General features: G+C 32.9%; 3 protein-coding genes across 3 annotated transcripts; 2 read left to right on the forward strand and 1 right to left on the reverse strand.

Annotated features, from left to right (window-relative positions):
• The first annotated feature begins 9,553 nt into the window (after positions 1-9,553).
• On the forward strand, positions 9,554-10,703 carry LOC135120347 (parafibromin-like). Its single transcript, XM_064044651.1, has 7 exons — positions 9,554-9,676; positions 9,758-9,860; positions 9,919-10,079; positions 10,164-10,240; positions 10,308-10,416; positions 10,467-10,568; positions 10,616-10,703. Exons 1-7 carry the CDS (start codon positions 9,554-9,556, stop codon positions 10,625-10,627), a joined length of 687 nt encoding a protein of 228 aa, XP_063900721.1. The 3' UTR covers positions 10,628-10,703.
• A 179-nt stretch (positions 10,704-10,882) lies between these two features.
• LOC135120348 (uncharacterized) lies at positions 10,883-11,956 on the forward strand. The gene is made up of 7 exons (XM_064044652.1): positions 10,883-10,940; positions 11,003-11,076; positions 11,142-11,193; positions 11,264-11,360; positions 11,423-11,560; positions 11,623-11,797; positions 11,852-11,956. The coding sequence occupies exons 1-7, from the start codon at positions 10,886-10,888 to the stop codon at positions 11,954-11,956; spliced, it is 696 nt and encodes a 231-aa protein (XP_063900722.1). The 5' UTR covers positions 10,883-10,885.
• Positions 11,957-15,086: 3,130 nt separating this feature from the next.
• Positions 15,087-21,979, reverse strand: LOC135120349 (uncharacterized). Its single transcript, XM_064044653.1, has 14 exons — positions 21,765-21,979; positions 21,567-21,702; positions 21,424-21,499; positions 21,316-21,367; positions 21,194-21,259; positions 20,739-20,898; positions 19,321-19,428; positions 18,740-18,827; positions 18,179-18,281; positions 17,743-17,820; positions 17,520-17,580; positions 17,232-17,363; positions 16,346-16,479; positions 15,087-15,236 (listed from the first exon to the last, which is right to left on the reverse strand). The coding sequence occupies exons 1-14, from the start codon at positions 21,963-21,965 to the stop codon at positions 15,087-15,089; spliced, it is 1,545 nt and encodes a 514-aa protein (XP_063900723.1). The 5' UTR covers positions 21,966-21,979.
• Between the last annotated feature and the right edge of the window lie 4,330 nt (positions 21,980-26,309).

Consider the following 26,309-nt stretch of genomic DNA (forward strand, 5'->3'; position numbering starts at 1 on the left):
TTAATCTTGTCACGGAGGGCATATTTTTGGTTTTCAAAGAGGAGTTTGCGAACATAAAGAAATTGAAGGGAGGAAGACGCCAGATCACCAATGAACCGCGCCACTGTCTTAAGCTCCAGGATGGAATATGTAGACAAGGTTTCAGGGAGCCCTATCAAATAACGGTATATGGGCCTCCTTTAAGCAGAAGGTAATATTAAATACAAAATTTTCTGGAATCTAAACTAAGCTTAGAGAAGTCTTAGTCTCTGAATTTCGTGGGTAATCACAGCTCAATAGAGGTATACGGCAGATGAAGTTGTAGCCATGAGCGCAAGCTTGTCAAAGCTGTCATTAAAGGAAAAGGACGAGGGAACTAGCAATAATACGACAAGTGATAGTAATATAAGGGCAAAGTTTACGAAAAATTTAAATGTTTAAAGTGTGGAAAAGCTGGGCTTTTTGCAAGACAGTGCAGAAATTGAGAAACTGAAAGAGGGGACCTCAAGGGAGAGCTCTCAAGTTCACATGGCTCAAGTAAATTAACTTGGATTCGGGTGCTAGCTGCCCGCTTATTAAGCATTCACGACCCACTAATGAAAATTTTGTGGGCATAAAGGGTCATATACCGACCTTAGGTGTCGGAAAATTATATAATAAGGCTCTCTATGTACTACCTACTGCGTCGGAGAATCTGGTTAGTGTGGGACAACTGTGTGATGAGGGTAAAATAGTAATTTTTGACTCCACTCAAGGGGAGAAGAGAAACTTCGCTGACGAAAATGAAAGTTACATGAGGGTAGGAACAAGTTTCGAATCGGATCCATGATGTATTACATGGTTTCCCAATAAGTGGAAACCAATGTGGTTCTTGAGTACAGTGCCGGATATTCAAGTTACAAGCGGAAAGGCTACATATACCCTTCTTTTGACTGCGGGGATATTGGAGAGATATCGGAAAGCGAAGAAATACAAGAGTCGAAAAATTGCAAAGTCACCCGCTATTGACCGGTGACCAAGAACTTCCCAGGAAGCTATGACCTCCGAGGAATGGAGACCTCGGGAGCTTAATTGGAGGGCATTGCTAATCCACAGTGCACCAAACTGGTAAGCAGGCTTATGTACGGTCCTTGTCCAAATTTGAGCGCCACCCTACCTCCCTTTCCCTATGCATCATACTATCCTGGGGGATTTACAGGGTTACTTCCATTTTTGAAGACTCCATTGTCAAATTCTCGAAGTACGCGACCGTCTTCGAATCCTTTGAAAATTTCAAACTTAATATTCTTTATCACATCAGAAAAATTATTCTTAAAAAATGCCGTTCAAAGAGACAGCACATTGCAGGACGTGCCCTAGTGAAAGACTGGTCTTTAAGATGGTTATCAAAATTGTTAAATGAGATCTACTTTAGAAACTAAAATTAGAAAGATATAATCTTATAATCCCACCCACATTACTTTGTGGAAAATGCATTCTTACCTGGAAAAAAAAGGTCCTAGGTTTTGGAAAGGCCATCTACGGGAACTTTATAAAGCTGACGTCCTTCCTTACTGAACTTTTATACCGGCAGTGCTCGACGAACACATACACAAGGGCAAAATTTTTCCTCCGCTGTGCGAGCTCCATCACCTACTTTGGTATTTATTTTTATAAAGTTGAGGCCCCTGAGGTGAAAGATGCCATAGAGAATATGCATATTTTTTAAAGAACGAGTAAAGCTTTAAGTGCAAACATAGGGTGTTTTAAAACGACAATCACCTTTTGTTTTCTTGAGAAGCGGAATAAGTCGTTCTCTCTTTCTGTGTCCGCTATGTTCGATGGATGCAAACTATATAAACTGGGGTATTATTATGGCCAAAAACAGTTAAAATAGATATCAACCCGCTATGAATATTGCAAATGGAATGCCTACAGTAAACTTTTACATTATATTTTGTTATGGTTCAACTGACTGATGAAGTGATCCTTTTAAGATACCGCAAGAGGTCCTCGCATGCTAGTCGGACAAGCCTTGAGCGGTAAAAAGTTTATAGAATTTAAAAACAAAATAGTAAAGAGGCAATAGAGTTTTTGCGCAATGTAAGGGGTCAGGGGAGTATTAATGGTATGATACACTTACTGTGCGCAGTTAGATTCCACACAACCGAGAGCAAGCGCTTGCGTTTTATTTAATTTTAATTGGATAATTTTATCTATCAAGATCATCCTCAAAGTTATATATAATTATTTATAGCAAAGATTTGTTTTTTTTGTTTTGTGCATAAAGAATTTTCAGTTTTGTTGTCCGGAGGGCAAGTATATTGTATGATCTTGGTCTATAGGCCGAACAGAGTGTTGTCAACAACTATCTATAGGATGGTTTATTAGGAGCTTAAAATAACTTCTAGAGGTCGTGAGCATTATTCAAGAGCATAAAGCTCAAGAAATTTTTTGATCTATACTTGACAAACTTAACACTAGGAAAAGCGTGTGTCTTGATAAATTTCAAAATAAATGCTTAAAAATCTTCCTATTACAGCAAATATTTATCTTTCAGAGCTCATTAACTGGATTATTACACATGCTTATCTTGCATTAAAATATAACAGCTGATATTGTTTTTATACGAAAAACACTGTCCAAGCAACCACGCTAAATGTTATAACCCATACCCTTACATTCCTGCTTAAAAAAAGTCGCAGAAGCAGTGCCTTCTTCTAAGGTTACAAAGTTGTTGACGATGGTGCTATAATTATTTAAAATCTTAAAATTGGTGGAAAACTCAATTAACGCTTTCAACTACAAGAAAAAACTGTTTAGCATTTTGTAGAAAACTTTTAAGAAGGCACGGCACCATGGTATCTCATATAAAAGGATCAACTGCGCATTTCGCACATGTTTAATACGAGTTATAGAGTCCTACCTTAGCTGTAGATCCTCTTTGACCCAAAGAAATCCATGCTGGACTACCGGACTCTAAACTGCTTAAGCTGGGAAATTTAATTATCGTAAGTTCCCCTTTCGCTCAAAATTTTGGCGTTGTAGGCCGATGACGCTTTTATATATAGCAGCTCAAATTCTCCACCTCTTTCTATTATATACATATGCAGTCCTATTCTAACCTACTTGAATATTGATTAACAACTGACCAATTACCCTTTAAAACCCACGTATTACTTTTTCCTAGAAGAAGAAAGAAAATGATACCAGAAGATTTAGCTCTTTTTCAGATCCCCCTTCCCTGAAATAATTAAGTCATATAGCTTGGGTGTCATTAGAGAAAATAAACAAAGATAAAATACGCAGTTTACATATTTGTATCTTTATTCATTTCGCTTATAAATTAATGCAACCTTACATTAGTGCGTTGTTGCAGGTACCAATCCAGTAAGATTACTGCCATGCGCGTGTATATAAACCCTGACTATACAATAAAGTCGTGAGCTTTTGTTCTCCAGTTACTGGCCTCTTGTTCATAGTTCTAGGTTATAATGTCTGTCAGTCGGTATTGTTAAACTACAATTTTAACGAGAATGCTCACATTGTATATTTGGTTAAACTATTTTAAAATACGATGTACGCTTTATATATCCAAAGATAGTGCACTTAGCCTTGATAATTTTTTTTTACAAGCTATTTTGAGACTAGTAATAAGTACGCATTAGTAGTTTTCTTTAACATAGATAGATTGCCACTAATACAAAACTTTTTAAAAAATTTTAACTGGTGATCGCGTTATATGACCCAGTTGCATCGTGACTGCAAACTTGAATCATATTTGAGGTTTACCCAGCGCTAAGCAGAGAGTTGCATAGCATCTAAAAAATATTATAATGGATTACCAATTAATTAACCTAAATTTATGAACCACCACCACTTTTTTAAATACAGTGTACCGAAACACCTTCTTACAATGTTAGGTAATAACTTTAAAAAAAAGCAAGATTTTAAAGAGAAATAATAGAGAGTTCTAATTTAGTGGTAAACAAAATAGTAATTATACTTATTAATAATAGTATTAATTAGTAATAGTGCTAATACACTAGTAAAAATGTTTAATAATATAGCCATAGTTAAGCAATAATAACGTTAGTAAATTAGAGCAATTATGACATATCGATTGCTATAAAAATAATAGTGAATTACGTTTATTAATAAATCTTTTATAAAGATTTACCCACTTGTCCTAAATTAAAAAAAATGTCCTTATAGATGTAATTTTCTATATGGCACTTTCTCTTTTTAATTAGATACGGCTTTGAAGGCAGTATCTTGCAGGAAGAGAACTCTCCCGAACCTCACTTCGAATAATGTAGATTAAGCAGTTTAGATTATAAACTCATAATGACTGTAGCATGCCAGTACAATACTTGCTATTTATGAAATGATTTATCATTGTCTTATATCGCTGACTGGTTTTTTGTTTATTTTATCTACAACTTTTTTGTATATAAAACATATATAATACTTGGTTCCGTTAGATAACTCATACGCTCATAAATACTAACGAAATATTATATAAACGTAAATTTACCAAGTGTACACCTGTACTATAATTCTTTATAATATCTTTATAATAATAATAAAATTTATAATTTTAGCTTTGAGTATACTATACAATGTATTAGCTCCTTTACGTGCCCACCTTAAAAAAAATTTTAAATTACTTAACTCGTACAAGGTTAGTTGTGTTAGGAGCCTCTTTCACGGTGATTAAGCTGTTACAACAGTCAAATAATCAAGGAACCCCTATACAGTGTCAGGTGTGTGGACGAATTTTTTAAGCCATAAAATATTTATTATAATAAATAAAGTAAAAAAGGCAATGGTAGAACCTAAATAAGTTTTAAACGCCAACAATTTATAAACTTAATAATTTCGTTCTTTTCATAATGGAGGACATTAAATTTTTATAAATATTTTACGCCACTAGCGTTAAGTTCTTTATTAAGCTAATGTCAAGTTGTTAAAAAGGCGTAATCGTACCTTCAAATGACACTTCTAACACTATACCTACCAAAAGCTCAATTTATAGTATATTTGCTTTCAGTATCCGTCCGCTAAACTGTTTATTTTTTTTAACTGTCTTCATACTTCCGAAATGTTTTAGGTGTGCTCTATTGTGGTTGGGTCTTTTGAGATGTTGCTAATTATGTTGTTGCCTCTCCATATTGCAATAATATATTAGCAAGAAAGTATAAGTAGCTAAAAAAAAATGGTTTTTATGAAAAAGCAGTTCATCTATTTTTTTTTTAAAATGAAAGCAAGTGGTGTGTTTATCTGCGCTATAAGTGCGCGGTCATCACTTTGCTAACACTTCTATCATTTCGACTTTGTGAAATACAGGACACTCAGCAGTTTATTATAGGCGCAACTCTCATGTAAAAAATATATTGCCGACTTTAATTTTAAGAGCTTCTCTGCATAAAGTACATCTAGATTTGTTGAGTACCTTTTAGTATTTAATCGTAAGCAAAAATGTCGGCTGCACTTGATAATTACAACAGCGATGTCAATTCTTGGCAATGTACGAAAGCTACACTAATATTATAATGTCGAGTTACTAGTCCCGAAACGCTGAAAAGTTCTCCAAGGGGTTTTCCCCTAATAACTTTTTCCTTGCTCTGAAGCGTACATTACAATGTGTAATGCTCTATCGATAAACTATATTTTTTAGAACTATCAGGTTACCAAAATTATAAGGTTTCGTGCCACCTGAATTTAATTTTACAAAGGTTAGTATCTTAAAACTTAAAACGTTTTCAATACTTTTTTGAACAGCGCTTAATAGCTCTTAGACTTAACAGTGAACCTGTTAAAGACCTATTTAAGTGTTTAAGGTTTCTTTCATATTTGTATATTAATAGTATTTCCTAGTGCTTGCGCGGGTCTTATAAGAAAACACAGAATTTACGAGCTCCCAACAGGTGATAAAGTACATATTAGCTTTATGCTTGCGTTAAAGCAATCTCATATATATTAAAAAATTATTATACTAGTGACCTTTATTATATATAGAGCCCATCCCGAGGTCAGCAATAGCGTGCACCGCCCCAAATTTCGTAATTGACCTTGCTTGCCAGTAAAACGTTTGATGTGCTGATTATTCGTAGGGGGCGTTAGTATTGCGCCGAAAAACGTTACCCATAGGTTCAATCTGAAGGTCTTGGTGTAAGGCATCGTTGCGAACAAACCACTACGCACTCGTCGTAAGGCGTAGCGGCATGATTGTTTCACTTGATGCGAAGAGACATCGCCGGCGAGTCGTAGACCCCAAACAGTAAACGCGTATGGCATGATCGACCGGATACACAACACATACGCGTCGTTTCTTGTGCAACCAGAGTTTGCTTTGGGGATAAAGTGAAGGATAGAGAGGGTGAACCGCTGTCTTGACTTTGGCCGCAATATAATTTACGTTTTTGGTCACCATGAGAGCTTACTGAGAGTTACTGTCAATAATGACCCCTTATTTGGGAGGTCAGAGGCAGTAAAGGTGTGTTGCGCTTCTTCGTGATGAAAAAGGCTTTGCTCTTTTCCGCATTCATAGTAGTTTTCAACGACGACAACAGTTGGCAAGGGTCATTTGATAGTACTGCTGATGCTGGCGCAATAAGGGAGGGGCTCTGACGAGGTATAAATCGCCGTATGCTCCGCATAAAGTGCAAAGAAAAGGGGCGATAGAAGAGATCCCTGTGGAACTCCGGCTCTTAGTGGCCTTAGAGGTAAACGCACATCGCCCACACATATACTAAGGCCGCAGTAAAAAAAGGACAGGAAGGATTATGGCGCGCGATAATGAAGCAAGCCCTTGTGCCAAACTAGGTCAAAAGCTTTATCGAATTTAAGATAGATGCCCCTTTTTTAAAATTGAAGGCACGGGTCTTTCACTCTTTTAGGCGAAGGAACTATTGCGTCTTAGAGTGTCCTAGTCCAAATCCAAATTTGATCTCTGGCAGGGCGTGGCTTGTGTCGACAAACACCTACAAGTGACTGAGAAGCCTTATTTGCTTGGCATAGTTGCAGGTCTTGCCGTCTTCCAGAGCAATGGGAAGGTACCAAGAGCCATCAAAGAGTTGAGGAGAGCATAAACGTTCTACCGCCACCATTGGTAATTGCTTTAACATCACGTGATACCGTTCGGGGCTAGTTGCTTTTCGTCGATGAAGCGTTTATAATCTTGGTATCAGCTAATGGTGATTAACTCAAGCTGTTCCTCAGTATCAGCTGAGAAGTTTGATTTACAAAGCACCCTAACGCAACTAAATAATCAAGTACCATTCACTGTGTCGCATTGTCAGCCTCATTTACCGCCACAAAGTTGTCGTCTCGTATGGTAGGTAGTGGCAAAAATGCGCTCGATTTTTGTAATTCCTAATAAACTTATAGAAGAGTCGCGACCTCACCGTTATCTTCCGATATATTACTTAATTTTGTCCCAGATCGTTCCTAATGCGCCGGTGTGTCTATTAAGCGCTAATTCTTTTTTGGGGTGTGGTCACACACCGAGGCCACTCTACTAAGATATCGTCGCTCGAGATAAGGGCTTTCTTTTTTCAGTACATTGTCTTTGCGAAAAATGTTAGGGTGAGGTATGTCTACTCTTTTTCGGCTCTTTGTAACTACTCATTAAAACCTTCTTTCTCCGTTGTATGAGAGCGTTTGCAATTTATTTGAAATTAACATGTTTTACCTATCGCTGTACGGAATAATTACTTTTGGTCTCTACTTCTGTCACGACATAAAAGACTGAGTTTCCCCCTTATGCCCTCCTTGCTACTGTAAAACCTACTTCGCCCACCAATATTAGACTTCCCTTTTAATCCAACATAAGTCTTGAGTTCGTTTCGCAATAAATAAAACTTCCTTTAATAACATTTACTTTCTATTGAGTATTCAAGTTTGTCCTTTTTAATGAACAGTTTTATAAAGCCAAAATTCTATTTACGGTGCTTGACGAACCCATTGGCCAGCTGACTTTTAAAACGGCCATGACAGTTTCTTCAAGTAAGGAAAAAGTCTTCGTGCACCAAGGGGCGTACCTGATACTATAACACAACTATTAACGTACAAAGGGAAGTACACCTAGATTGTCTGCTTTATAGTTTTTCTCTTTATCGACCATAATAGCAACGTTTTTGCAGTATAACACTAAGTTCGACATAAGAATTTTTTTAACTGCTTTTACATAACCAGTCTTATAGACTAAAGTACTTTTTATTAATTAAAGTTGAAATAAGTTTATCTCGTATTTGAAATAAATTAGTACCCTAACACTTGCAGTGGCAGAGACAATGGTACCCGTAAAATTGTACTTAAATTCAGTCAAGCATCTGTTTTCAATTGACAACGATGCATTAGACAAAATTTGGAACCCCGGAAATTGTAAATTGTTAAATTAAATAATCGATCGCAAATTGTGTTGCGCTATTAAGTTCATAGAAATAAAAGTTGACAAAAAAAAAACTGAGATTTAGCATGCTGACGTGTGCGAGATAGCCGGAAGCTGATTTTATAAGTAACGCTTAAGGGTTTTAATTGGACAAATAAGTCAGGAATAATTTTTTTTACTATGCCGTATCTTTTAAACTTTTTAAAAATCAAACAGGATAGATATCGTGACAAGGGATTACGAAGATGTTTATTTAGTGTGTTGCAAGTGAAAAACAAAAAAAGCGTTTTATGACCTAATTGGAGAGGACAACTTTAAAAAATTCTTATTCCTGCAAAAATCCGTAGATTGGTTAGGAAAGGTTAATAAGGAATCAGGCAGTGTATAAACAAAAACAGGTTTTAAAAAGGAAGAGATTGATGGAGCGAGAACTGCTTAGAGGAGATGCAGCTTTGGGAATCACCTGCAGCGTCACAGCAGCGCGCCTTCTTAAGTTCACTGAAATAGTGCCGAGGGCCATTGTTAAGTTAAGAAGGCAGCTTAGACGTTTCATTGAAGCCAATGCCACGGGTTCCAACTTCGCATTGGTGTTAGAAAGCTCGGTTTAATGACTTACTCTATAACTTAAAAGTGCAAGTAGCACATCGAGAAGATCAAAAAGTTTTGCTTTGTCCGCGTTGCTCTCGGCTTTGCCTTAAGCAGAGATGGTAGAGATAAGATTTTATTGTACCTTTTAATAAACTGAAAAAAAAAAGGGCGACCGTCGTGGCCTTTTGGGCTTCCAACTGTTGGTTTTGTTGCGCTACTCTAGCGTCTATCAGATGTCAGCAATGACTCCATGGCTAACGTGGATAGACTTCGACACTCGCAGGTAAGAACCTTTAGTCCGTCAGTCAGAAGATTGGGAAAATATGTAACTTCGCGTATCTCCTGTAGTGCCAGACGTGGTAAAAGAGTCTTTCGAAGGTGTACAAGTCGATTCAAATTACAATATTAACGAAAGGGCTTCTAGAAATGTGGAACAGCAGGAAGAGGATGGTGATTGATGGTTGGCGCACCACCGTTGGATACACGACACACTCGTTTTGTGAATAGTTCGATTTTGTGAGCTGAAGTGCTTATATTATGATTAATGCTTAGTTATTGGTTTTGCTGTACTATTTTAGAGGTATATGTTTTACAAGTACATAAGAATTTATCATGACAGATCCCCTGTCTTTGCTACGAGAATTTAATATCAAAAAGAAAAAGGTATACGTGGATGGCACTCACTTAGTTTTTGGAAACTTAACCTGTCCCAGGTCCACAGAGACAAACTTTAAGGTCAATTTCTCTGTAAAATATTAAAGTTAAAAAGCTTTTTTTAGTTCATATCTTTTAAACTATACATACTCCTTCTTTTAGCAACAATCGCGTTCCAAATATTACACAATTGAGTCTATATGGTTTTTTTTAAAAAATATTGATGTCCCTCACTTAAAATACGTTCTTCTGGCATCTAACGAAAGTTATTTTCTTTTTTTACATTTTTACTTACATTTTTATATTAAATAAAATATTTTCAGAAATTAATCCAGTTAGTCTTCCGGACAGAAATTTACTTGCCCAATATTTAAGAGGGCAGATTTCTACTTGTAAAAGTATTGATCCCAATAAATTTCCGGGAGTGCTAACGAAAGTTTATAAGAGACAATCAAAAGATTTAACCGAGATTTCGGAGCCTCAGGTTTTCAATTGGTTATAGAGCTGGGTTTAAAAAAATTTATATAATTTTTCCTCAGATTTTATTCATATTTTTAAAATCATATAGGCCCCATCTCAGAAACTTCTAAAGGAAAAATTTTCACTTATTGAACAATCAGAGGATCAATCAGTTAGCACCGTTAAGTAATTTTGTTTGTGTTATATACGTTTGTCATTTTAGACTGCACTTTCTCTACTTTTTAATCTGAAGACCACTTAGTGAAAAGTTAACAGCAGAGAAAATCTTAGAGCTTAAGGCTCACCGGCAGGCTCGAAAGCAGTTAACTGGCGGGAAGACGGATGCAGAGGACTTAACAATAGTAACTGTATTATTTTTACTGCTGCTTAGTTAAATTTTTGTCTTTTGTAGGGGTCTAGTTTTATACAAACGGACGCCTCAATTTCGCAGAGGATCATATCTCTGGAGCGCTCTTTTCACACTCGCGATTCTGTTATGATGGCGCAAAGTTTGGTTCTCTTGTTCTCGCGCTTTTATTTAGTGATCACTTACGCTTGTAGTTAGCGGTTTGATAAAGATCTCCTTCCATTCCGGAAAAACCAACTGAAGGCAGAACCTGCGCCCCTCGCTGAAACCTGGAGTCTTAGCGGAGGAAGACGAGTATACTTAACTTGTATTTGTTTTTGGTCTAAATGTGACGGTCAGTACAACCTTTTTCGGTTGTGATTTTCTTTTAATACTCGCTTTGCTGATACCAAATTTCTTCTGGTTGTTTCTTACGACTTTTTAAGCTGATCTAACTGGAACCTATTCCCTTGAAGGTTAAGAAAATGTACGACAGATACGATGTTTCAGAGGATCGGCATTTTCAGGACAAAGGAATTGGTTTGTTTTGTTAATTTTAGAGTTTCTCCCTTTTTTTTACTTTAACTCTGCGTTGCTACAAGGCGTGGAAGACTTCCAAATTGATACCCGCGGATCGCACATGGCGCCGTTGAGCATCCTTTCGCCGCATAAAGAGGTGATCAAAACTTAATAGATATACAAGTTTTTGGGGAAGAAAAGGTTAAAGTGTTTGAGCTAAAGGATACTGCAGTACAGGAGTTTGCCGGGAACAAGAGCGACTCCGTTAAAAAAAGTAAAACCGGTGTAACAACCTGAATCGGCCCTTCAGTTTTTCTCCTATTGATCACTTTAAATTTATTAAGGTTCCCGGGAGAACACCATTCCGATTATTATTGTTCCGTCTGCTCCTACTTCATTGTTGACCATTTTCAACGTCAAGGATTTTCTGGAATCCGGCATGTTCGTTTAAAGCGCTTCCTATATCCTGCTGTCTCATATTGTAGTAACTGCTGCTTTTACAGCTTTACACCTTCCAGTGAAGCGAGGGCGGCTATGGGACAGAAGCCCCCGATGGTCGTTGTATACCGCAAAATGCATGGCGGGCGGACGGTGCCCTTCCATGTGTACGACCAGACCCATAAGTTCACTCAGGAGCAGTGGTGCTTGCGTTTATCTTTTCTACGCTTCTACCGCCGGTATATTTTTTCATTCTCCTTTCCAGGGACCGGGTGTGCGCCATCTTCATTGTGGGCATGGCCTGGCAGTTTAAGGGCTTTCCCTTTAATTCCGATGCAGTCAAAAACCTCAACAAGTTTCGCGGTTACTTCTTGGCCTTTAACGATCCTCTGTTTACTATTCCGGAAAACATCCACAAGTGGGACGTGTGCGTGCTGAAGGTGCCGCCTTCTTAGCACTCAAAGCTTTCCCAGCTATGAACTTTTGATTATTAGGTAAACAAACGCGATCGAGATATTGATGCAACCGCCTACACCGAATTCTGGGAAGACTTGGATAAGTTTTGGTCTCATCGGACGGGGAAACCCATTATGAATTGATTTTAATTATTAAACCTTTTCTTATTTTTTGTTTTTACACCTTAATTTTTTTGTAAAATTGTACTCCGAAGAATCTTTATTATGTAGCCGTGCGAGTATTTTGAACATTTTGGAATCACTTTATTTCCTGTCAATACTTGGCTCTTAATACTATTTTGAATTAAAACTAATTAGCCATAACAGTTTCACATGCCTTCAGTATTGTGAGTACCAAGCTTAAAGATTTAATGAATTAATTAGACAAGAATGGGCTGCTTCAATTGTATTTTGGCATTGCCATCCTTTGTTTAAATAATCTGCCCTAATCTTAGCTCCTTTAAGTTATTTGTACGAACAATTTCCGTCTATAAGAAGAAAACTTCAAAGAATGAACAGGATCGAAACCTTCTTCCGGCCTGGGTCGTTAAGTATTTAAGGTTAGATACAGTTTTCTTTTTTAAAAAAAGCTTTCTATCTAGGATAGGGTCTAGAGCCTTACTAACCTACTTTTTTTTACTAAAAGGGTCATCTTTTGGCTTAAGCTAGGTTCGCCTTTATTGGAGGAAGCCAGTTCTGTGCCTTCCAATTTTTAGGTTGGCTTTGTTAAACTAGTAAAATACTTCGCAAAATCGACAGAACTTCTGTTTTTTTTTATTCGAAATAAGTCTCAGTGAAACAAGCTCTCGATTACTGGTCATCTTTTTTTATACCATTGGGTCGGTTGAACTTCAGCAAAGTAACAGTATCCTTCGAGACACTCTTTTGAACCGAGATTATATGGGAGGTAAACCATCTGGGAAAGGTTGTAGAGGCTATAGATTTCTAATCAGCTGTGTTGTGTAACATCTATCTTCAAAAATACACACTTTCTCCTGATCCAACTAAAGGGGAGCCTAAATATTAGTAAACCTCAAAGGCATACTTATATGAGCAGGCAAACATCTTTTAATAACTTTATGTTAAAGGCGATTAACTAAACGGGATACAAAAACTTCGCTATAAAGTGTATGTAGTACAACCCAACTTTGACTGTAATAATTACTTTCGACAGTACCTCCTTCCTAGATATAATGACTTCAATTGATCCAGTTGATTAAACTAGAGTTTGAAGAAACCGTAACAGTTTAGCAGAAATTAATACATGCAAAATATAAGAATCGTTCCTGATAAGAGCAATTTTGACAGAAAAAAATATTTTGTAATATAATTTAAAAGTTTTTCTTTAGTTAAAAATCTTGGAAATAGTATTAAGAAAATATAGCTAGGGTTCTTTTGTTGAGTTTTGTCCATAAAACATGTATAAAGCTTTGGTTTTTGCCTAGTCTTCCCTAACTAAATAGCTGTATAAATACTGACCACTTTGTTGTAGCTTTGAATTTAGTTCACTTCCTTTCATATGTAAGTGTTGAAGTGCCTTCTTTCTTTCGATATAGGAATCTTGCGTGTTTGACTTTTAAATAAGGTAAATACAGCCGACCTAAAGCCCATAAAAAGCCTAATCAAACTAAGTTAAAAAACCAAATTTCAACTACTTTTACAAAGGATTCAAGAATAGCTTGAGTGTTTAGCTTAATTAAGTTAGTTCCTAATACTAGTAAGTAGCCTTATTACAAAATACCTTTCGCTCAGAATAGGAGTATAAGAAAAACTCAGTTATTGCTTGGTAGTACAATGTTAGAATTACTACACAGGAACTGGGTTCTTAGCCCTACTTAAAGAACCTAGAGAATGATTAACAGCATTGGGTGGCAACACTAACTTTTCTAAATTACCCTATATTGCGCGATTAAGGTTCACAGCACAATTACTCACACAGAGTAGAAAAAATAAATCATTCTATGTTGCGCTCGATCATTCCTTTGGGACTTAGGAACCTCGCTTAGACTGCAACCACCGCGAGGTAAGGTGGTAGCACCTTTATAGGTCAGGTCAACTGCGCAGATTTGGCTCTTATAGTAGTCTACTGTTTTGCTCATAACTTGGAAGCTTTTATTTAGCGGATACAATCTTTAGAGGAAAAAGAATTTTTTTTTTTTATTTAAAGTGGTCAAACGCAATACGCGTCAGCTTAAGTGGTTGTATCTTTGCGAAAGGGACATTAACAATTTGTTAACGTAGAACCTTCTTACCGGAGTCGAGAGTTGTCGCAGTAGCTCAGCAGTTAAGGGCACTGACGCGCATATTCAACACCGTAGGCCGATTCCAACCGACTCGACTCTCTTAAGACCTTGGATGTCCTATATCGCAGGTATAGATTTTAAGTTTTAAGTTTTCAACTTTAAGTATATACCTGCGAAATGAAACCCCCTTTCCTTGAGATGTAAGACCCCAAAAGGATAAACATCGTGTCTTTCATGAGCAAGAGATATGTCTATGTTTAGCTTTTAGATGGAAAGGCACGTATAAAGAGAGGAATTAACATTAACGTAGACTGAAAGTCTGTGACTTCATAGGGTTCATAGTTTCACTAGATGGATATTCCTTGCACTACAGCTTTTGTCCAACTTAGTACTTGAAACTGCCTTTGACACGAAACATTTTAATAAAGTTATCTTCTTAGTCAAGTCTTGGCTTTGGGTCAAAATATAATGCATTTAAATTAGGGTTCTTAAGCGCGGATCGAAAGGCTCACTTCAAGAATAATGTTAAGTTATTGTATTTTGCTAGAATTTTCGGCAGGTTCCACCATATTTGTGTAGCTACAAGGGCATTCTTGGGGTAAAGAACATTTTATATAACTTTTGTGGCATTTGTGTGATTTAGAGTACTCAAGAGTTTACCCTGCATCTTATTTATTTCAAACAGTGTTCTTTTAATAATATTAGAAATGGTTTATATCTGCCGTCCTCTAATGTGATAGTGAACCCGTTTATTCTATACCTTTGGACTACGGAAAGCACTCTGACCTACACAGAATATCTTTTATAACTAGACCTTGTAAAAAAAATTCGATTGAAATTTTTTATAAAAATCTCACTTTAGAAACGTATTTTTTTAATGGTCTTATTCTATAAGTTAAGAATAAAACTCAATATTACCTCGAGATAACATTTTTTTAATATTTAAAATTACTACACTTAACTTAAGCCAAGCAGTTTTATAAAAACAAATATTTAGAAATGTTATTATATATATAATTTTAAGAATCTGTTTATTTATTAAAAGCTTCCTTAATTTGCTTTTTCTTTTCATCTTTTAATTCGATCCCGCGGTGCCGTACTTTTTTGGCTAATTGTTGATGAGCTCTAATCACTCGGGTGAGTAATGCAAAGCCATCACCCATCAATTTTTCAAGGTGCTCCTAATTATGCAATATTTTTTTATTTTACTAATTAAAATCTTTTAATTAAATTTTTTTTAAAAAAACTTTTAGATTTAGTAAAAGCGTTAACTTGCAGGCTGCAAATCTTTTCATACTTTTACATAACTTATAGCAAGAGATTTAAAAATTGTTAAATAGTTTATAATACTGGAAATGTAAGATAAGTATTAAATTAATTATATAATTAGCGTTTACGGAACTTTTATACATAACTTAGAGAGATTTTTTGATTAGCACAAACGCTTTATAGCTATTAGTGAAAATTTAATTAAAAACTTAGCGAAAAATATAAATTACTGGGAGAATGCCCACAACGTAAAGACTTTATTTTTATAGAAATTCTGATTTACAAATATTTTTAAGCATTTTAATTAAAATTATAACTTTAACAAAGAAGCCTTACTAGCAATTAAATTTGGAAATAAAAGATTTTTACTAATTATATATAATAAATTAATTTTATTAATTATTAATTTTATAAAAAATCAAGTTATTAATCAATAATTAATTTACGAATGCATTATTTTTGCAATCTTTTCTAATTTTTTAGTAAATAGTTTCTTTTTAAACCAGTAATTATAAAATACTGCGGATCTAATTTTGGTTATCATTAGATTCTGTTAATATAATTACTATTTACTTAATTTTTAAAACTAATTTATAATAGTTAAAATCGATCAAGGCATTGAAATAAATAAATTTCCGTTGAAGTTATATTTATAAAAACAATTTCTTAATTTTTTTTGTTAATTTTGTTCTAATTCAATACTTGACAAACTTTTATCGTTTATAGTTTTAGAATATACTGATTATTTAAAATCTATAACATTCATTCGTAAAAGGATCAAAAAATTTAATTATATTTTTTTTAAAAGAAATATAAAAAAGGTAGTATTAATAATATGAACTTAAAAATTTTATTAAATTACAGTAACCACAAAAAGAAACGGATAAACCAGTTTAAAATTTTTTTAAAAGAAATTTTTAAGGAAAAAAATCTAAATTGTTATAATCTAGAAAGGTCTAAGGACTAAGTTAATATAAATCTACACAAAAAAGATTTTCAATTTTTTAAAAATTTTAAATACCGAAATGTTTCTTGAAACAGTTTCACGAAGAAGTGGATTTAACCAGCGGCTGAGGACGTTAAAAATTTTGTCGTTTTTGACATTCTCGTGAAAATTGACGTGCATGTCGTGTATCTTACAGATTACTTTTCCTCCTTAAAAAATTAATTTGAATTATTAAGAAATTACAAATAAAAAAATTTTTTATAGCGATTTTATACAATTTTTTTAAAAATTGAATTTACTGATTTTTAATTTTATTGAGTATAATTAAATTTAAAAATTAATATAACACTTTATCATATAGATTATATAGGTTTTGCTGCTAATAATAAAAAAATTTTAAAAAATAATAAAATTTAAATTTCTAACTGCTAAAAAATTTAAATTATCTCAATAATATATAAATAAACATTACTTTTTTAAAAAATTTAATAAATTAGTTATTAAATTTTTTAATACACTTTATTATAGTATCACAGAAAATATGAAATTATAATAGTTATGCATAAAGAGTAATAATTCAATTAAATTAAGTGTAAACATGAATTAAAATTATTTTATAAAGTTTAAAAATATCATTTTTTCATATTATGAAATAACAATAAAAAATATAAAAATATATAGAAAAATAAAATTGGGGTAAATTGCAGAAAATTGTTAAAAGTAAAATTTAATTTTAAATTAAGATTTAAAGCAAAAATAATTATTTCTGAATATTTCAGAAAATTTTGAATTTATCGTTAAATATATTTATTATTAATTAATTATTGCTCGTGTCTACTTAAAATTTCAAGCCCAAAATAAGTTTTATTACTAAATTACTACTCAAAATTTTCAACGTGTAAATTTTACTATTAAGTTGCTAATAACGGCCCAAAAGAAAATTTCTTAGAAAGTATCGAACCTTTAAAAGTCACAGGAACTTCTTTTCCTCGCACTTGCGTAATGATGACGCCAAACGACAAGTCGATTCCCGGCGGCAAAATTTTAATGTCCAAATCTCCGGAATTACTGAAAGGCGGGAAACTTTTCTTATCTTTTTTTTATATAAAGTTTTTTAAAAAAGTTATTGTGCTTTTTCTTGTAACTATAATTATTAAAAAGATATATATACTTTAATTGATACGATTTTTATTTTTTTAAATATAAATCTGTTCCACACTTTCATCATAAAAAATAATTATAATAGTACCGATAGAAAAGTTTGTAAAAAAGCAGTCCGCTGCTATCCCATTGGCGCTTAAAACGGCTGTCTGATTTGTAAAAATAAAAGTGAAATGAAAAATTGTATAAATACAAAAATAAAAAAACCCCACAAACACCAATAATATAACTTTTGCATACCACAATGGGCCAATTAAAAGCCTTTACATAGTAATCTGACCATACTTATTTTATGGGTTAAATAACGAAACCATTTCGCTGCCGCCATTGGACATATCGAAACCGTCGATGAGCATTTCGATGCAGGACCGCACGTCCAGCCGTACACTCTTTTATATATGATAATTAGTAAAACTTCTTTTGTATATTTTAAAAATATAATGAAAAGAGAAAAAAAATAGTTAGAAGTTTTGAAATATAAAGAAAATAAAATAAAAATGAAAGGAACGATAAATAAAAATAGTTTCCATATAAAACAATAATCGTGAAAAGTTTAAAAATCTGAAAGGAAACAAAAAATTTATTGAGTAGAGCAAAAAAAATTAATGGTATAAAAAAATTCCACAAACTTAAAAAAAAAAAGGGCCCCACAACACTATTAAATATATTAAACTTTTTTTATAAAGTAAATAATAACTGGAAACTCTTGATATTCATTATAAAAAATAAATCAAATCAGATATTAACTGTTGGAAAGTTTGTGACTTCGATAGTCATTTTTTGTATTGAGTAACTGTCTTTCTCAGTCTCTTCGTGAATATTTGGAATCTCAATCTTCGTTAAGTGTTCTCTAATTTGTTATTATTTAATAATTGTATAAGACTTAAAATATTTCTTTAAAAAAAAAATATTATAAACTTAACAAATAAAAGTAGAAGCTTAATTTTTTTAATATATTTAAAAAAAATATATAAAAATTATTATATTTATTATCTACTTTTATATTTTAAAATATTATTATAAATACTTGTATATATATATATTTATTGTTATTTACTTTACTATACATTGATAAATTTATTTATTTATTACTTTACTTCATACTATTATAATTGTTAATGGGACTGCAAGTACAAGTAATATTACGTATAATACGCTAAAAGCTAGACAAACATGCCCAGCGTTTTATGTGACGTTATCGGTTATAACCTTCACTAAAGTTCTAGGGCTTACTAGTCTAATTTATCCTTCTTGCAAGCAATAAAATAAAAATTAATAGTAGTAGTAATAATAATAACATAAGTATACTTTAATACGGGCCATAATACAAAGCGGACAAACTGCTCAGCAAAGTTTATGGGGTCTTGAGCAGCGATGCGAAGGAAGTCTTTATTTTCTTGCATAATCATAAAAAGTTGAAAAAGTTTAGAAAAATACAAATCCAAGTGTTATATAAGAACTTTAATAGGTTAAAGTATTTTTTAAACTTGACTTATTTGAAAAATTTTAAACGTGTAGTTTACAATATAAAATATAAAATAGCTAAAAGTAACCAAATTTTTGTTTGGACAGTGCGCGGTTTTTATTAATCTTTTTGACTAATGAAAGACTTTGGGAAATAATAACCAATGAAATGATAAATACAACTGGAAAACTGTCAATAAAAATTTAGAAAACTTTTCTTTTGTTAATAACAACAAATTACTTTCGCGCTCAATTAAATTAACTTTTAAAAAAAAATTAAAATTCAGCTTTTGGTAATTATATAATAAGTTATAAAAGTTTTTAAAATTTTATACATTTCTAAAACTTTCAAGATAACCAACGAAATTAAAAATGATTTTAATGCAACTTCCAAATAAATATGAACTTTTTTTTTACATCATCACCTTTTTTAAATATGTCTCCAAACTTCTTTAAAATCTTTGAAATCAACGAGTGTTGGTCACTCAAAGTTCGCATCTGGTTGGCGAGATCCTTGACGGCCTGTATACAACCTTGAAAAATATTGAGTATTTGTCAAAAAAAATATAAACTTGCTAAAATTTATAATATAATTATGTACTTTCTTTAGTAAAAGTTGTAAATTTCGTTTATTGCGTTTAAATTTTATCTTTTTATTATAAATTAAAAATTAAAATTAGTATGTGCATTTTTGGAATAATAATTCATAATTCTTTTTAATAATAGTTTATAAAAAATGTGAAACTTTAAAATTTTTCCAAGTTAGAATCAAAATTTAAAACTTATAGTTCTAATTTAACTTTTAATATTTTCGTTACTATTGAAAACCTTTTTTCTAAAAATTTTAAAAAAATTGCTCTTTATTTCTATTTTTTAAAATATCTTCAGTTTAAAAACATTTAAACTTAATTAACTTCTGCTTTAGAAAATTATAAATTTAAAATAAATAAATTATTTGCAGTGAATACCAGTTTTTCAAAGTTTTATGAATTTGAATAGCTCAATATAAATATTATACTTTTAATAATATTTATAAAATATATATAAAAAGGTTTTAAAAGTATTTATTTATGCGCATAAAATTATATATAAAAAACTTTATTACTAAATTTAAAAAAAAAAGTTAAATTAGTTTTTACTTTACATTTAAAAATTTAAGTTTTATAAAGTTTTATAAAAATTTGGAAAATATTTTACTGGTTAAAAAAAAAGTATATAAATAACTAGTTCTTCACGTTCAATTTTAAATTAGTAAAGAATAATTATAAAAAAATTTTAAAATTAAATTTAGAAAACATATTTTTTTAAACTATGATTTAATTTAAATTATAAATTTACTACTAAAAATAAATTCTTAATAAAATTTTAGTATTGCTTAATCCAATCATTTCTTGTTAAAAAATATAATTAATATTATTAACACACGAAAAATATAATTTATTAAATGTACTTTTGTTTAGACATTTAAGAGAATCTCAATTATTTTTTAATTTAAATTTAATTATATTATTATTCATTACTTTTTATTTTATTTTTTTTGTAAAGATAAAAAGTTTTATAGTAATTAATGTTTACTCATTATTATTACATACTTCAAAGTATTATTTTTTTATTATTTATATAACAAAGTAAATGTTTTTTTAATTAGTTATTATTATGAAATGTTCATAATAATTATTACTTCTTATATTTTAAAAAAATTCATAGTATTAACTAATTTTAATACCGTTTTTCAAGCGCATATATACTTAAAATTTAAATATTACAAAATCATTAAAAACATATTTCCTTGCTTAATTAAAAAATTAAAAAAATTTACTTCAACTATATTTTATAAGAAAACCTGAATGCTTTTTAAAAACACGAACAATCTCATCAACAGCAGCAGAAACTTTATCTTTATTGGCTTCTTCCAGAGACTTTATAAAGTTTTGAAGGGAAGAAGTTACTTCGGGATCCTTTAAAGCTTCGCAGAATAATTGTTTGGCTCTTTCATGAAGGCCCTTCAAAATTTCCAAAAGAAAAAATTATAATTTAAAAAAAAATTATAAAGTTTGGCTCAGAAAAAGTATTCACTTTATATGAAAAAATTAGAGAAAAATTATAATTTAAAACATTTTAAAAAAGGGAGAGGAGCAAAAAGAATCTAATTTATATATTTGCATTTATCAATTTGCAGTTAAAACTAAATCATCAGTTATTTGAAAGTATAATTTTGAGTTTTTTTTTTATATGAATATATACTTTTTAAGTTAAAGAAAATTTATTAACTGATTATACAATAAAAAAACAAAGTACTTTCGTTCCCTCGGCCGCGCCTGCCTCGGAAATGCTAAGGACGCAATCTATAAAGTGTTCAGCTTCCTATAGTTCTATATTAAGAAAAATATTTCTATTTTAAATTTATTATAAAGGCAAACCTCAGTTCCTTGAGCGCATTTCAAAAAGTTTAGGATCTTGAACAACGCAGAGCTTTTATTGTATTCAAAATAAAACTATAAACCAGCAATAACGAAAAAAACTTGGACCGAGTTTTTCTTCCTTCTTCTTTTTCGCTAGCCGAACAAATTGCGTCAAGCCATTCTTCTTTAGACCTTCCCGCATCTTTTAAGTAAAGTATTATTTAATAAAGCAAAATTTAGAAGTTCTCTAAAAGATTTATAAACAAAACCCAAAAACTTCTTAGCGCTTTCTTTAGTGCGCATGTAGGCTGTTTCCGAAGAAGTGGCTTGAACTGGTTTGGAATCAGGTTGCTGAATCTTCACAGCAATGGTTTGAAAAAGGTGGAATATAGCAATACGAGTTGTCTAGCAATTGTTTAAGTTTATTAAAACATAATAAACACCCACCTTCAAATAGCACACTATACTTCAGAAAGTAAAATATCATTCAGTAAGGATAGCGCAGAGTATTTCTCTCCCTTGCTTTCCTCTTCACCTTTGGGAGAGTGGGTTGAATTTTTATCTTCAATACCAGAAGGGTTATTATTCTCATTTTCTCGACCTTCAGAACTCTTTTTAGAATGATTTCCTTGAGAAACTGTGTTGTTACTCTTATCTTCCTTATCCATTTTAATGAGATACTAAACGGAAGTCTCTTCTGGTGGTTGTAAACTGACCTACCTTATCCCAGTGCAGCTTGCCTAACATGGACTTATAAAATTTATTTTCTACTTTTGTACAAGCTTTGTGGTCAAATTAAAAAATAGAAACTCGTTTTTTCGTGTCCTTTTCAAGTTTGCTTAATAATTTTCAGGTTATTAAAAGTAAAATGGTAGCTTAGATAACAAAATAACTTCCTCTATATATGCTAAAATTATTACTCTGCAAGGTTATGTGAAGGGGGCATCGCATCTTAGCTGAACGTATCATTCTAATTACCTTAGGCGTTCAGAAATGCTCTTCTTATTTACTTAATAAAACGTGCATTTAAGTTTAGTATCCGAGTGATTTGCCGTTAAATGTAAGCTTGGTCAATATTTAAATTATTGAGCGTTTAAAGTTTCATAAATAAAGCGAGGACCTTCAATATCTCTTCTACGATTAATTTTGCTCTAGCAGGAAGGAGAATTTTGGCTTCACCATACTTATTTGTCATTTCATACCTGTACTAAAATTAGTATTCTAATTGTGTTGTTTGTATGCGTACCAGATTATTTTAGTTGTTAGTGGGTCAACTTTTTAATAATTAAAACAGGTAGATGGGCAATTTTTTTCACTCTTCCATAAGAAAAGCACAATGTCCGATGAATTAACCAAATTATGATTGAGAGAGTGCTTTTAATAGTTTACAAAAAGTGGTATTAGGAAAATATGTGCTAATATGTGTAGGTCACTTTTTATGCCTGTCACTTACATATTTTTCTGCGAATAAACATATTTTTGCTGGTCTACAAGTAAATAAGCCAAAGGAGACGACACTTCAAGCTTTTCAGATATTTTATACTTAGGGGTCATACTTAACAAAAAAGTGAGTTAGAATAAACGTATAGCTTATACTATTATCAAAACTAAAGAGGTAGTGTCTTATTTCTACCCAATAAAATCCAAAAAGCAGAGAAAAGTTCTTGGTATACAAAACGGCTAGAGGCTCACATCGCTACCCACTGCGGTTGTAAGGGTTACCCACCTACTTTAGATCTTAACTTTACCCCAACTATTATTTAAGCGGCGTATGTGAGGGGGAAAAACTCATTAAGGAAAATCTTCAATTGCTAATGCTAACCACGTTAATATGCAAAAAAGCTACTTTGCGATGGCAAAACAAGAGTAATGGTTAAATCAAACATATTTCAAGACGAATTTCTAAACTATGCTCTAACCATAAAAAAGTTTTTTACTGGTTATTTTTATCAGGTCGCCACATCTGATTATGTTCTTTAATAAGAGTTCATGAAATGCTATAGGTTAGATACCTGTGTCGTCAGCGAAAAATTCTTTTTAAATATGTATTTAACTTCTGCAGCTCTACTTCGTATCGTCAGAATCGGCTTTATACTAGCACGGAAGTGTACCAATCCAGATTGAATGAAGCAAAAAACAGTATTAAGGTAGTTAAAATTACCTTTTATTAGGTCAGGCAGGGGCCCATGTGGCTCCAGCAAACTGATAGCATCCGCTCTTAGAGTCCTTTCTGTACTTGCCTCCACTAGCTTCTTATGCGGTGTTCTACTGCAAATACCCTACGTGAACACCCAGAAACGCAAACCGAAACAGATAAACCCTTTCTGGCTACGCTATAGAACGAGGATTAAGAGTTCAGGGTCACAGCTGCCGGAACATATGGTGAAGAAGACGGGAGTAGTAAACGTACAAGGTATCGTTATAGACAGGATATATACTTTATAACCACTATTGATGTGCTGGATATTGTAGGATATTGTTTATCCTGCTCTATTTAAGGAAAAGAGGAGCATATAGGGCATTCTCTCGGCCTCTTAGGGAACTGAAGCATATTCGCTTAAATAGCTCTAGTAATCCCTCCTTCACCCACACTACTGGTATTCCCCACTTTACTAAACAACGTTGTTGCCGACTTTGAACTTGCAATGATAGGAGTTCAAATATAAGCAGCGACGAAATGTAGATACGAATTTTATTAGCCGTCTTCCTGCGTGGTAAAGGCGATATGTATGCGAGCGTCGGCGCCTCTTTTGCGTGGCCTTCCCAAGGGCGCTTTGGTTACGTGCACGCAAATTGTCGACATGGGGACCATTTTTTGTAGTGTTTTTAGTATCATTAATTTGGATCCTTTTTCAAAAACTGTTTAAGTGTATATCACTTATTAAGTTGCATTTCCCTATTATACTTGATAATAAAAACAAAAACGAAAGGAGGTGAAGAACGGGGCTACAGGTGTTGTACCGTGCCTAAAGACATGAATGTGAGGTTTCTAATTTTAATTTGATGACAACAAGGTCTTTAGGGATGCTTGCATTTCAACAACATCGTGAACCGTTATAGTTTGCTTCAGGTCAAGTTTAGTAAAGTTATCTGTAAATTTAAGAAATGAAAAAGGGTAGGGTATGTGGCTTTTACTCCACTACAAAGAAAATATATAAATTTGTATCTGAAGGCTGCTTGTGTTTTTCTTCGTTGGGTAACAACTTGAAGTGTGTAGCTAATGTTTCAAGAAAATTACCAGTTGTACTTTACTATTTTAATCTAGAGTATTATATTAAATTTGAAAAAAAACGATATTCTTTTTGATGGGTCATTGATCTACTTGTCAAGTTACTTCTAAACTGAGGGTGAGCTGGGGTAGGGGTAGAAGCTGAGCTTAAAATTTTTTTAAAAACTAATGCTTTCAGAAATAGTTCCATTGATTGCCAGGATACACCTTTTGGTTGAAGTAATTGTCAGGAAAGGTACTTTGGCCTTAAGTTTAAAAAATTATAGAATTTACTTGGGTAGCAGTTAATTGAGGATAGAGTTGTGGTCGGAAGAAAGCTAGTGCCACACAAAAAGAAAAATATGAGATGGTACATCTTTAAATTTGAGGTGTTAAAGGCGTTTTCTGTCCTCACGGCCGACAAGAGTACAGGTTCTTTCTCTTTTCTATAACAATGATGCTATTTTATGCTATTCAAACAAAGAGGGTATTAGACTTCCCTCTACGCCAAAAAATGGACGCCACCTTACGGGGGCAAAAAGTCATTTATTAAGGCATCACTCCGCTACTTTGATGTATATCCTTACAGCTTCGTGAACTTCCCGGAAATGTTCTTTGAAACTTTCTGACCTGACTTCACAGCTGGGAAGTTATGTTGAGGCACGTAGCCATACGCCGGTAGCTTTAATAGTCTTATCTTTTTAATTTAACTAATGCGTGAGGAATGTCTGCTGATGCGGAGTGCTACGCTCTTATCCATTATTTTTACAATCTTGGTTGTATACATTGGAATGAGTACGGTAATTAGTTACTGTATATAAATTGGGCCTTAATGAGTCTAACTATGTAAATATTTAGTTGCATCATTAACTCGTGCAGTCCATCTTTCTTTTTACAAATTCCATCGGCATAGTAGTAATTATTGAGAGGTCAATTTAAGTTTAGTATTTTAATCGCTATATGCTGTTATTAGTGAGAATATAACCTGTTTTATAAAAATTTTAAGCAGAGAAATATGTACATCTCTGAGGACTCCGTTAAATTGGCACTTACTCGGTTTAGTGAAGTTATCCCGCCTCTTTATAAAGGGGAAACTCTTAGGAACAAAAACAGCCGCTGCAGTTAATAGTGTAGCTTCTTCCTTGGTGCAAAACTTAGCGAAATGAGCCTCGCTATATTTACATAGCGGTTGCATTACTAATTTGCTTCGTCTTTAAATCCATGTTTTTAGTATTAATACCACGGAACTCCAAAAATAAAACTTAATTCTAACGTTTATTAATAAAAAGAGTACCTGAATATTAACGTCATTCCGTCATACCGGGAATGGGAGTGTCTTCGTAGCCAAGCGATTAAGAGCTTTAACGCGTAAACTCAGCCCGAGATCTTCAGTTGATATCTTGGGGAGCCCATTAGTTTAGCATATGACAGAGTTCGTGCTTATAAGGCAGCTGAATGTACGAAGGCGAGGTTGCGAAGACCTCAGAAAGACCCGCTGCGTATGGTATTTTGAACTCAAGGCCTTGAGCTCACACACGTCAATGCTTCTAACGACTGAGCTGCGATTGACAACTCTAATTCCCTGAACTAATAAATTTTTTTAGTGGTTCTGACTGCCCTAGGTTGAATGGCGGGAGCCCGAGTTCAACATGCCTTCGCTTTCCCTAAGTCTTTTAGAATGACAAGTGAAAACGTGGCTACAAACTTTATCCGACAAAGCCCTACAACATCCAGTTAAACCGCTGAACCAGCGCTTTGAATGTCTACTTCTTTTTCTTACGATCAAACAATTTCGTACGCCTCT

The sequence above is a fragment of the Zophobas morio genome, unplaced genomic scaffold (assembly GCF_036711695.1).
Source record: "Zophobas morio isolate AGI-343-1 ecotype UQ-CSIRO unplaced genomic scaffold, CSIRO_AGI_Zmor_V1 ptg000376l, whole genome shotgun sequence".
NCBI classification, from domain to species: Eukaryota; Metazoa; Arthropoda; class Insecta; order Coleoptera; family Tenebrionidae; genus Zophobas; species Zophobas morio.